Source organism: Bison bison, unplaced genomic scaffold (genome assembly GCF_000754665.1).
Source record: "Bison bison bison isolate TAMUID 2011002044 unplaced genomic scaffold, Bison_UMD1.0 scf7180017864531, whole genome shotgun sequence".
NCBI classification, from domain to species: domain Eukaryota; kingdom Metazoa; phylum Chordata; class Mammalia; order Artiodactyla; family Bovidae; genus Bison; species Bison bison.
In genome coordinates this window covers 61,945-73,755 of record NW_011495081.1, presented here as the reverse complement: position 1 = coordinate 73,755, position 11,811 = coordinate 61,945, and the positions used below count along the sequence as shown (strand labels likewise).

General features: G+C 38.1%; 1 protein-coding gene across 1 annotated transcript in view; it reads right to left on the bottom strand.

Moving 5' to 3' along the window:
• Nucleotides 1-4,125: 4,125 nt before the first annotated feature.
• The window catches only part of ACER3 (alkaline ceramidase 3), a 62,234-nt gene continuing 54,548 nt past the window's right edge, over nucleotides 4,126-11,811 (bottom strand). The window contains exons 7-8 of the mRNA XM_010831771.1: nucleotides 6,082-6,127; nucleotides 4,126-5,594 (exon numbers count right to left, since the gene is read on the bottom strand). Of these exons, the coding sequence (XP_010830073.1) occupies nucleotides 5,541-5,594; nucleotides 6,082-6,127 (100 nt within the window). The 3' untranslated portion in view covers nucleotides 4,126-5,540. The remainder of the gene's footprint in view (nucleotides 5,595-6,081; nucleotides 6,128-11,811) is intronic.

The window sequence follows — 11,811 nt, the reverse complement described above, 5'->3', positions numbered from 1 at the left end:
GGAGAATCCCATGGACGGAGGAGCGTGGTGGGCTACAGTCCACGGGGTCGCAAAGAGTCAGACACGACTGAGTAACTTCACTTCACTTCACTTCCAAATATTTACAGCATGATGAATGAGCTGTAATTTTAGACAACGAAAAATATGACAAAGTGTGGAGCCCTATACCAAGGTGACAGCCGTGGAGCCCTGTACCAAGGTCAAGGAATAAAAATCTCTGGAACTGATCAAGCCCCATAGCAACTGTTGCCATGGGTGTCCAGATCTAAATCAGCCAGTTCCCTGACTTCATATTCCCTATAGCATCCTAACCAATCACCTAATGCCACCGTTCCAGTAGGAATTCTGTCTTGAGGCTATAAAAATTTGGCCACTAGCATGCAAAAGGGCTCTCTCTTGAGCTGATCCACTGTTCTAACAGCATCTTGCACTTTAATAAACTTCATTCTCTTCTCATTCTGCCTCATGTCTGGAAATTCTTTTCCAACCCATGCACGTACCACGACACAAAGTGATCAAACATGGTACTGATATGAAGCGAGCTGCCCTGACAGCTCAGTTGGTAAAGAATCCACATGCGATGCAGAAGCCCCAGGTTCGATTCCTGGGTTGGGAAGACTGCCTGAAGAAGGGACAGGCTACCCACTCCAGTATTCTTGGGCTTAACCTTGTGGCTCAGCTGGTAAAGAATCCACCTGCAATGCAGGAGACCTGGGTTCGATCCCTGGGTTGGGAAGATCCCCTGGAGAAGGGAAAGGTTACCCACTCTAGTATTCTGGCCTGCAGCATTCACGGACTGTATAGTCTATGGGGTCGCAAAGAGTTGGACACAACTGAGCGATTTTCACTTTCACTGATATGAAGCAACTTGAAGACAGACGTAGATCTGCAAATTGCCACTTAGTTGCAAATTCCATTTAGAACTGGTGCTTTTTGAAACATCAGTTTTACATAAATGCTTATCTAGTAGCACATCATAAACCACAGGGCTAGAATAATTTTTTTTCTCTCATGTAAATGTGGAATTGAGAGCTAAAACTGTTAAACTTAGCAACAAATGATTTTTTCAAGAGCAAAATAATACGCAACCCATAGGACTCATAAGAAAAACTTAAACTAAATTATTAGCCACCTCTCAAAGCAAAGGCATCACTTTGCTGACAAAGGTCCACATAGTTAAAGCTATGGTTTTTCTAGTAGTCATGTACAGATGTGAAAGCTGGACCACAAAGAAGACTGAGCACTGAAGAACCGATGCTTTTGAACTGTGGTGCAGAAGACTTGAGAGTCCCCTGGACTGTAGGGGATCAAACCAGTCAATTCTAAAGGAAATCAACTCTAAATATTCATTGGAAGGACTAATGCTGAAGCTCCAATACTTTGGCCACCTCATGCAAAGTGCTGACTCACTGGAAGAGACCCTAATGCTGGGAAAGACTGAGGGCAGGAGAAGGGGGCAACAGAGGATGAGATAGTTGGATGGTATCACCAACTCAAAGGACATGAATCTGAGCAAACTCCAGGAGATAGTGAAGGACAGGGACTGCGTGCTGCAGTCCATGGGGTTGCAAAGAGTCAGGCATGGCTTAGCAGCTGAACAACAGTCACCTCTAGGGACCCTGACTAAATTCTGAACGTATTGTCATTAAAACAGCCCTTGTTTTTTTTCAGGCATTTAAAGATTTTCATGTACCATATACCTGAAGTTCTTGGTCTCTTGATTTTCTTTGACTCACATCTCTTCCTTTCCTTGGTATATGAAAATCCCTCTCACTGTAAGAAAAGTCCAGTCATGGAAATTCTGTACTGAAATTAAGTCATAATACTTGATCTAATTCTAAACCAAATAGCACTATTTGGGTTTCTCATTTGGGGATTACTCAAAAACAAATGTTTCTCCTGTTCAAATTAATTCATATAGTAGCACAAGGCTGAAAGAGATCATTTCAGGAGTGGCAATGTTTCAGGAAAGCACCACGTTGGGAGGGGTGGGTAGAGTGACCAATCAGATGAACATAAGCACCTTTCACCTAGTTTTTCCTTAAAAGGAATCAAACAGCTTTCAATTTTCTGGAGTTAAAATGGCAGCAGAGGTAGGATATTAAAATGTGCAAGCTAACTGCTTCTTTTGCATCCTCATAAAGAAAATGAAAAGAAATAGAGGAAAACAATAGAATGGGAAAGACTAGAGATCTCTTCAAGAAAATTAGAGGTACCAAGGGAACATTTCATGCAAAGATGGGCTCAATAAAGGACAGAAATGGTAGGGACCTAAAAGAAGCAAAAGATATTAAGAGGTGGCAAGAATACACCGAAGAACTGTACAAAAAAGATCTTCATGACCCAGATAATCACGATGGTGTGATCACTCACCTAGAGCCAGACATCCTGGAATGTGAAGTCAAGTGGGTCTTAGGAAGCATCACTATGAACAAAGCTAGTGGAGGTGATGGAATTCCAGTTGAGCTATTTCAAATCCTGAAAGATGATGTTGTCAAAGTGCTGCACTCAATATGCCAGCAAATTTGGAAAACTCAGCAGTGGCCACTGGACTGGAAAAGGTCAGTTTTCATTCCAATCCCAAAGAAAGGCAACGCCAAAGAATGCTCAAACTACCACACAATTGCACTCACCGCACACACTAGTAAAGTAATGCTCAAAATTCTCCAAGCCAGGCTTCAGCAATACATGAACTGTGAACTACACGACGTATAGTCATGTATGGATGTGAGAGTTGGACTATAAATAAAGCTGAGCGCTGAAGAATTGATGCTTTTGAACTGTGGTGTTGGAGAAGACTCTTGAGAGTCCCTTGGACTGCAAGGAGATCCAACCAGTCCATCCTAAAGGAGATCAGTCCTGGGTGTTCATTGGAAGGACTGATGTTGAAGGTGAAACTCCAGTACTTTGGCCACCTGATGCGAAGAGCTGACTCATTGGAAAAGACCCTGATGCTAGGCAGGAGAAGAAGGAGGATGAGAGGTTGGATGGCATCACAGACTCAATGGACATAGGTTTGGGTAAACTCCAGGAGTTGGTGATGGGCAGGGAGGCCTGGCGTGCTGTGGTTCATGGGGTCGCAAAGAGTCAGACACGACTGAGCGACTGAACTGAACTGAAAGGACTAATGTTTTCTAAAATACAATTTGCTGTAGGGCTCATAGATGAGCACCTTTCACATTAAGTGATATATACACAAAACATTCTTCACTCAGAAGAAAACAGGTTTCTTTGGGCACTCCCTAGTTAACAGGAAAGGGAACAGGAAATGAACAGACAATGTTAATAAAGGGAAGAGAAGTAGTAATAACCCTGTAATACTATAACCCAAAGTCCTAGAAGGAATAAAAAAAGTAAGCCACATTGAAATAAAGATGATTCAGCAGTATCACAAAGTTCATCAGTATTTTTGTAATACTGATACTCGATATGGCACAGATACAAAGTTTTGTGTGCTAATACACAGATTGCTAAAAAGGGAGCCAGATGTGAGACAAAAACTAACTTAGAAAATTAAAGAGCCTGATTTAGTCTCTGCTTTCTGACCAACCCTTTAAAATGTCTTCTGCTAAGCTTTCATGCTGTTGTTTTCACAGCAGAAACAAGGGTGTTTGAAAAACTGGCCAGTGTTATAGTCTCCAAGCTGCTGGGCAACTTTATTCAACAAGAAATTACACGTGGCTGTGGTTGAAACAAAACAAACTGTTCAAAAGGACCTCAGTGTCACGGTATGTTCTCTGTACCCTTAATCTGACCTTAATACTGTAGAACCTTAGTCTCACAGTGCCTTCCTGACACAAACAAGACAATGATGTGAAACAAATGACTTATTCAAAAACTGTCAGATGGCTGACAGCCTAGGTAGGTGCGCGTGAAATGCAGCCAGACGCCAGAATCTAGAAGCAAAAGAAAGAATAGTCCTACAGGCTTGTGTTGGTTCTGTTTAGTTTCCATTTTCCTAAGGCACAACCAAAGTTCTTTCATATTTATACTCTGGTAAGTGTTTTTCTTGCTGGAGGATCATAAAAGCAGGTGGAAGTAACAGCCAATTGGCATGCTAAAGTAAGAAAAACAGGACTTGGACTAAAACTAAGGTCAGCTGGTGAAAAAAAACAACAAAATTTGTATTGGTTTTAAATTAATACCAAGGTTTCTTACTGAAGAACAGAAAAACAACAGAAGTGTCTTACATCTTTGCATAAGAAAAAAATGACTTTCCTTTGGAAGCTGTAGCTCAGAATTTAATCTGGGGTAATGATAACATGTAATAAAAACAATATGGATTTTATAATAATGTATAAGCACAGAAAAGTTGTAAAAATGCTAAGGTACAGAGCTACAAATATGGTGATATATGAGCAAAGGGGTCAAATCAAGTTTTCACTCCAGGCAGGTGTTGTGTTTAGACAAGTGACTCAATTTGTTATACATTCAATTCCAATAGAATTAGCTGCCTTACAATAAGATTTCACTGCCGTCTCTTAGCGCTTTAATTTTTGGTAGTTCTGTTACAAGTTCAAGTAAGTTAGAGCTGTTTTCAACCCTTATGTCTATTTCCTTCTAAAAACATGAAGGAACAGGCATTCTAATAAGCTTTATGTAAATAGGATCCTGATCATTTTAGCTCTAGTTAACTCCATGCATTCCCCTGGGCATAACTATTGACTCTCTGAAAACTGGAAAATATTGCATAATTTTAAAGTCAGAGTACAACAACATTTACTGGTAACCTCAAATAAGTTATTCTAGGAGGATGAAATATGAGTAGGTCAGTCCACCAATCATGTTTGCCTAGCCATAAGAACAGTCACAACTTAAAGATCTGCAAAGATCAAAGGAAACATGGCAACAACCTTTAACTGGCTGGAGGTGGAACATTCTACAGGTGTCCTGGCAGCCTTCATAAAGGGCAGAAGGTGACTGACTCACCCGCTCTGCTGGGCTGTGACCACACAGAGACACTCCAGCGCCCACCGTAAGTCTGGAATGTGACAAGTGTAGAACCCAGTGGCAGGTCTGAGCTTGCTTACAACACTCCGACCAGCAGAGGCAGATAATGACAAAAGTATAAATCAAGGCTGATGCAGCTAAGTGCTGCCTCATAGCAGGCCAACTGGGTATGGGGTTTTGCTAGTCCTTAGCTGACTGTTTTCATTATTTAATCAAATATTAAGAAAAATTCATATGCAAGCCTTGTCAAAAAAGAGAAAAAGTTAACTTCCTATGATCAGCATAAACTGTTAACCTGTTAAGAGAAGCCCAATACTTCCAGCATTCGGGTATATACATACACATTATGCCTGTTTCTTTTTAAACATCTTAGGGTGAGGGTGAGGAGAGGGAAGACAAATGAGATAAAGACACAAGCTAAACATCCAACAAGTCCCATTCCTCATTCTCTGTGTGGCTGGCAGCATGTCAGAAAGTCACTCCTTTGCTGTGATGGTCGTAATACATCTGAACATGTAGATCTTTATTTCCTTGTTTGTTTGGCTAGGCCTAGGGTACGTGCTATTTTATTTTCTTGGTGTAACAATTCATCACTGCTTCCTGAGAGGCTCAAACAGGATCACTGGCCAGATTCCGAAGAGAAACTGTTTGGAAACAAGTTAGGACAAAATGAAAGAAGATAAAATTGTTCCATGTTATCCCTGAAAAAGAAGTCTTAGGCTATGACTACAGTGGTTTGTTAGTGGTTGTCCTGGTATTAATAATCAGAGCACAGCATATTCTTTCCAGGTCTGCACCATATCTCAGAAACAATTTTTACTTATTTAAATATATTAAGCATTTACTTTGTCAAGCATGGAGCTGGGCATTTAAGTTCTCTCAGATGCTTAAAACAGCTCTTCAACTTAGCTATTAACAGCTCCATTTTATTGCTGAAGAAACTAAGGCTTGAAGAAAGGAGACTTGCCCAGGGTCATAAAGCAGTAAGTCAAAGACAGAAGATTCAAGAGCATCTGGTTCCAAAGCCTGTACTCTTTCCACCCCATCCCCTTCTTCTACCTCCATCCCATCCTCCCATTACCTCCTCCTCCAACACACACATACAAACAACTCCCTAGGAAGAAGACTTACCTTCACCTTTGGCCTGTATCTCAAATAAAGTGTTCTTGTATATAAACTGAAAGAAAAGGGGAGAGGGAAGAGCTTTTCAGACAATTTTTTTTCTTTTAAATTAAAGTATAGTTGACTTACAGTGTTGATTAGCTTCAGGTGCACAGCAAAGTGATTATATATATATATAATATATATATATATACACACACACACATATATGTATTCTTTTTCAGATTATTTTCCATTAAAGGTTATTACAAGATATTGAATATAGTTCCCTGTGCTATATAGTAGATCCTTGCTGTTTATTTTATATATAGGAGTGTGTATCTGTTAATCCCAAAGCCCTAATTTATCCCTCCTTCCCCAACCCCTTTTCCCTTTGGCAACCATAAATTTGCTTTCTATGTCTGTGAGTCTATGTCTGTTTTGTAAATAAGTTCAGACAAATTTTTAATTCATGTAAACTGGCTTATTGACAAATTCAACCACACTGCCTCTGTATATACAAAGAAAAAGTAGCACTGATAAATGAACTTTAGTAACCATTTTTTGAGAATGTACTCTGTGCAGAATACTTGGCAAAGTACTAAGAAAGACGGAGAAATAAACAACTCTAGCACTGGACACTCAGGATATTTGTAGGGAGCATTCCACTCATGCTTGATGTGATTCATGTCATGATTGCCAGTTTCATCTCTGAAGTTATATGGTAGTAAGAATTAAGGCAGAGTATTCCTAGAACATTTTAGAAATGGTTATATCAACTCTATAAGGATTATAATATAGGTGTGAAATAATCAGAAAGGTATCACTTCTTCAGAGAATTCTTTAAAATGAATCACCTCTGAAGATAAGATTTTAATATCAAAGTTAAATTTATTCCTGAAAAATTTATTAAACTATGTATAACTTACAACATACATAGTTTATGTACACTATTTAATTGTATTTGAATAGTAATATTTAGCATGAGTACATATGTAAAACATAATTTTATAGCATGAAAAATTTCCTACTTTAAATAAGAGAATGAAAAACAGCATGGTAACTTTGTGTGGCTATACCATCCTACTGTACCTCAAACTGGAATTGTGAAGACAGGCATCATATATTAAGAAGAATACTGCACTGTTTTAGAATATAACCTTTGTTGTTATTCAGTCACTCAGTCGTGTCCAACTCTTTGTAGCCCCTTAGACTGCTGCACACCAGGCTTCCTTGTCCTTCACTATCTCCCTGAGTTTGCTCAAACTTATGTCCATTGAGTCAGTGATGCCATCCAACCATCTCATCCTGCTGCCCGCTTCTCCTGCGCTCAATCTTTCCCAGCATCAGAGTCTTTTCCAAAGAGTAGGCTCTTTGCATGAGGTGGGCAAAGTGTTGGAGCTTCAGCTTCAGCATCAGTCCTTCTGAAGAATATTCAGGGTTGATTTCCTTTAGAATCGACAGGTTTGATCTCCTTGCTGTCCAAGATTATAATAATATAAACTTACTTTGACAGTTTTTCAGACATAAATCTCTAAAATGAGGCTACCATATTCTCTCTTTAGTGAAGAGTCCTGGACTGGGGCAGAGAAGCCCTGGATTCCAATCCTTGCTGTTCCCTCTACCACTGTCAACTATTTATTAAGTGCCTACAACATGTGGGCAAGCACTGGACCCAGAGCTTTATACACACTTCATTCTTAAATTACCCTCCTAGATAGGTATTATTCTTGTTTTGCATATGAGAAAGTCTCAAAAAAGGTCAAACATTTCATTCAAGGTGGTATAGCTATTAAATGGTAGAAGCAAGATTTGAAGTCAGGTGCCATCTAATGATTATCCAACATGCTGTCCTGTAACTGGGCAGTGATCAAGTCACTTCTCTCTGGGCCCCAGTTTTGTTCACCATAAAATGAGGAAGTTATACTGGGTTATTTCTAAGGTCTTGATTGGTAGATGGTTGTAAATTTGTGTGAGTAATGTCTGATGGCTACTTCTGTGAAACATATTCCTCTCCCCTAATTTACTATTTTTTTTCCTCTGCTCAGTTTCAAAGCAACTAACTTTTTAGTCTTTTGTGGGTGGAGTAGAGTGAGCTTCTGATTCATTCAACTTGATGCAGAAAAGTCTTCCATTAGACTCCCTTCTTTGGGCTGGCTCCTTTTCTTTGGTTAGCTTTAGGTCTTGACTTCCGCCTCCTTTATTCCATGAGGCCACGGAATCAGAGCTTAGAATTGATGGACTGACAAAAATTCTTCCAGCCCTAAGCAGCTGTGGTGCTCTTTTTAGGTACCTGTTTTCTTTTAGAGTGTAACATTTCTTTTAATATTGTCAACATTTGATGCTTTAAATATTTTATTCAATACTCTTCGTTGTTTTAGCAGGAAATCTGTCTGAATATCCTAGGCTGGCATCATTGCAAATGAAAGTCCTGCTCAATTTAAACATTTCAACAATCTATGGAATAAAAGAGTATTCTCCTTATTTTAACAGATCAGGAAATGGAGACTTAGAGCTAAGTAAATAACTTGGCTCAAGATTGTTACCCAGTTATGAAGTAAAGGAGTAAAGATTTGAACTCAGATATTTTTACTCTACTGTGTTACTCTTTGTTTCAAACATCTGTACAGGACTTAAGTTTTAGAGTACATCATGTTACTAAATTCTCAAATCGTCCCTCTGAAATATCATTATTCACATGTTCCCTTCAATGAGGGACCTACAGAATCAAAATTTCCATATAATTAAAACTTATAACATCGAAGTTTCTTTTATTTTAGTTATTTAGGGTGAAATATATCTAAAATATATTCTATTCTTCTCTGTCTCCTTAAAAAAAAAATAGGAAAACATTTTAACATTACTAGAAAAAAAAATTAACTCAAAATCTTGCCATCAAATCTCACCAAAATGCTTCAATTTTTGTGTATTTACTTTAAACTGTGTCACCATACAAATGAATTTTTACACTGGTTTAGTAATTTTATATACATGACTTTGTTTCACTTAAAAATAAAAATGTCTATGTTGCCATAAAATTATCATATTTATAATTTTAAATGGCTGAATAAAGGAGATACTATGATTTACTTTATGATTTTTTCCCTAACTATTGGATATTTTCTTTTTCTTTTTAAATATAAATTTATTTGTTTTAATTGGAGGCTAATTACTTTACAATATTGTATTGGTTTTGCCATACATCAACATGAATCTGCCACAGGTGTACACATGTTCCCCATCCTGAACCCCCCTCCCACCTCCCTCTCCATACCATCCCTCTGGGTCATCCCAGTGCACCAGCCCCAAGCATCCTGTATCCTGCATCGAACCTGGACTGGTGATTCGTTTCATATGATATTATATATGTTTCAATGCCATTCTCCCAAATCATCCCACCCTGTCTCTCTTCCACAGAGTCCATAAGACTGTTCTATACATTTGTGTCTCTTTTGCTGTCTCGCATACAGGGTTATTGTTATCATCTTTCTAAATTCCATATATATGCATTAGGATACTGTATTGGTGTTTTTCTTTCTGGCTTACTTCACTTTGTATAATAGGCTCCAGTTTCATCCACCTCATTAGAGCTGATTCAAATGTAGTCTTTTTAATGACTGAGTAATACTCCATTGTGTACCATATATGTACCACAACTTTCTTATCCATTCATCTGCTGATGGACATCTAGGGATTATTGTTTTTCTTTTGCTAAATTAAATAACAGTGATAAAACTTACTGTGTCTACACACATTTTCATTTTTCCAGGTTTTTTTCTTTAGGATAAATTTTGAGAAAGCTAATAATTGTGATAAAAATATAAACATTTCAGTTTCATCAACATATGTAGCATCAAATTTCTTTCAAATGGATTTTATCAATTTACACTGACAAGTAATGTATGATACCATTTTCACTATAACTAAAGAATAAAGAAGAGAGTTTAAAAATATTACTGTAGCTCACTTAAGGGTTATATAAACTATCCCACTCTTTTATTTCTAAATTATTTTTTGAAAGGCTAATACAAGCATTTGGTTAAAAATTCAAACAGTATGAAAAGGTGTACAGGAAAAAAGAGGTCTGTCTCCTATTCCTGACCCTCAGCTCAGAGCTAACTGCTGTTATTTAACAGCGTATGTGTAACCTTAAAAAGAGTTTTCACATTTCTCAGCATATATGTGTACTCAGCCTCCTCTTCACAAAAATAGGCCTGGCCTGCCTCTCTTGTTTTTTTTTTAAATTTAAAAACAGTTTGAAACTTACAGAAAGGTTGCAAGATTAAGAATTCTTGTATCCCCTTATTCCAGATCCCCAATTGTTACCATTGAACCACATCTGTTTTATATTTATACCCATACACAAAAACACATAATGTATGTGTATCTGTATATCTATTTATCTATTTCCTACAGGGTCATTAAATGACATGATGGCCATCATCCCTAAATACCTCATTGTGTATCACCACAAAACAAGAACACTCTCCTAAATTATTATAATATAACTGTTCCAACCATGAAATTAGTATTAATAAAGTACTCCATCCAAGTCAAAACAATTCAACTTGTGCTGAATGTCCCAACAATTTCTCTTCTCCATTCTGATTCAGGGTCTTATCCAGAAACACGCACTGCATTTAGTTTCCATGACATGTCTTAACCATCATTTCCTAACTCAATAATTCTTCAGCTCTCTGTCTCCTATAACTTGATGGTCTTACAAGACTTTCACTCTGTAGAAATACCTTCAACATGATTTCATCAGTGTTTTCATGGCCAGACACAGGCCTTGCAACTCTGGCAGGAATACCACAGAACTGATGCTAAACTCATTTCAGTGCACTGTATCAGGAGTCACACTGTAGTGACCAGCCCCAACACGGGCAATGCCAACCTTAGATGCAGGAAAGTTGGTTGCTACTAGTTTTCCCCACTGTAAATTCACTATTTCCCTCTCTGTATTAGTGTTTTAGAAGGGGAGCCTCATGGGAATATTTCATAATACTCATGAGAGTGTTCAGTAATTCTGAATTATGTCAATCTGTTTTCCTCATCAAACATCCACCTATCAGCCAGAGATCAGTTGTTAACTAATATCTATCATATATCCAATAGATAGTTCCCAAATGGTAATTATTTGTTTCTACTGTTCCTTCTGCATTTATCAGTCAGCATTCTTTTGTAAGGAAGAGCTTTCCCTTCTCATTTATTCATATTAGTATGCAGTCACTGATTCCTATTTTATTCAATAGATTGCAATTTGAATACATCTAATGTGTCCTATATCTGAGTGTATGTACATATGTAAGTGTGTGTGTGTGTCACACATTCTTGAGTGTGTTTTTGGGGATGTCGGCAGCATCACTGTACAGCTTGTGGGACCTTCGTTCTCCAACGAGGGACTGAACCTGGGACACAACAATGAAGGTGCGGAGTGCTAACGAGTGAACCACCAGGGAATGCCCAATACCAATACTTTTAATCCCAATCTAACCCCCTCAGAGTTCCTTCTATCTTTCCCTCTTTTCATATTTTTAAATCCCTTGTAATACAGTGGAGAAATCAGGCCCTTGTTAACCTCTCAATATATTTACTTATTGTTTAACCAATTAATTTATTTGTCCAATGTAATCTATTTCCCAACTCCAGCTACCTCCTCCATCCATCCCTTCCTCTCACCATCCTGTTTCCTGTCCCACACAGAAGCCCCATCCTCATCACCTTGATTTTCTTAGAGTAATTCAGCATGCTACTACC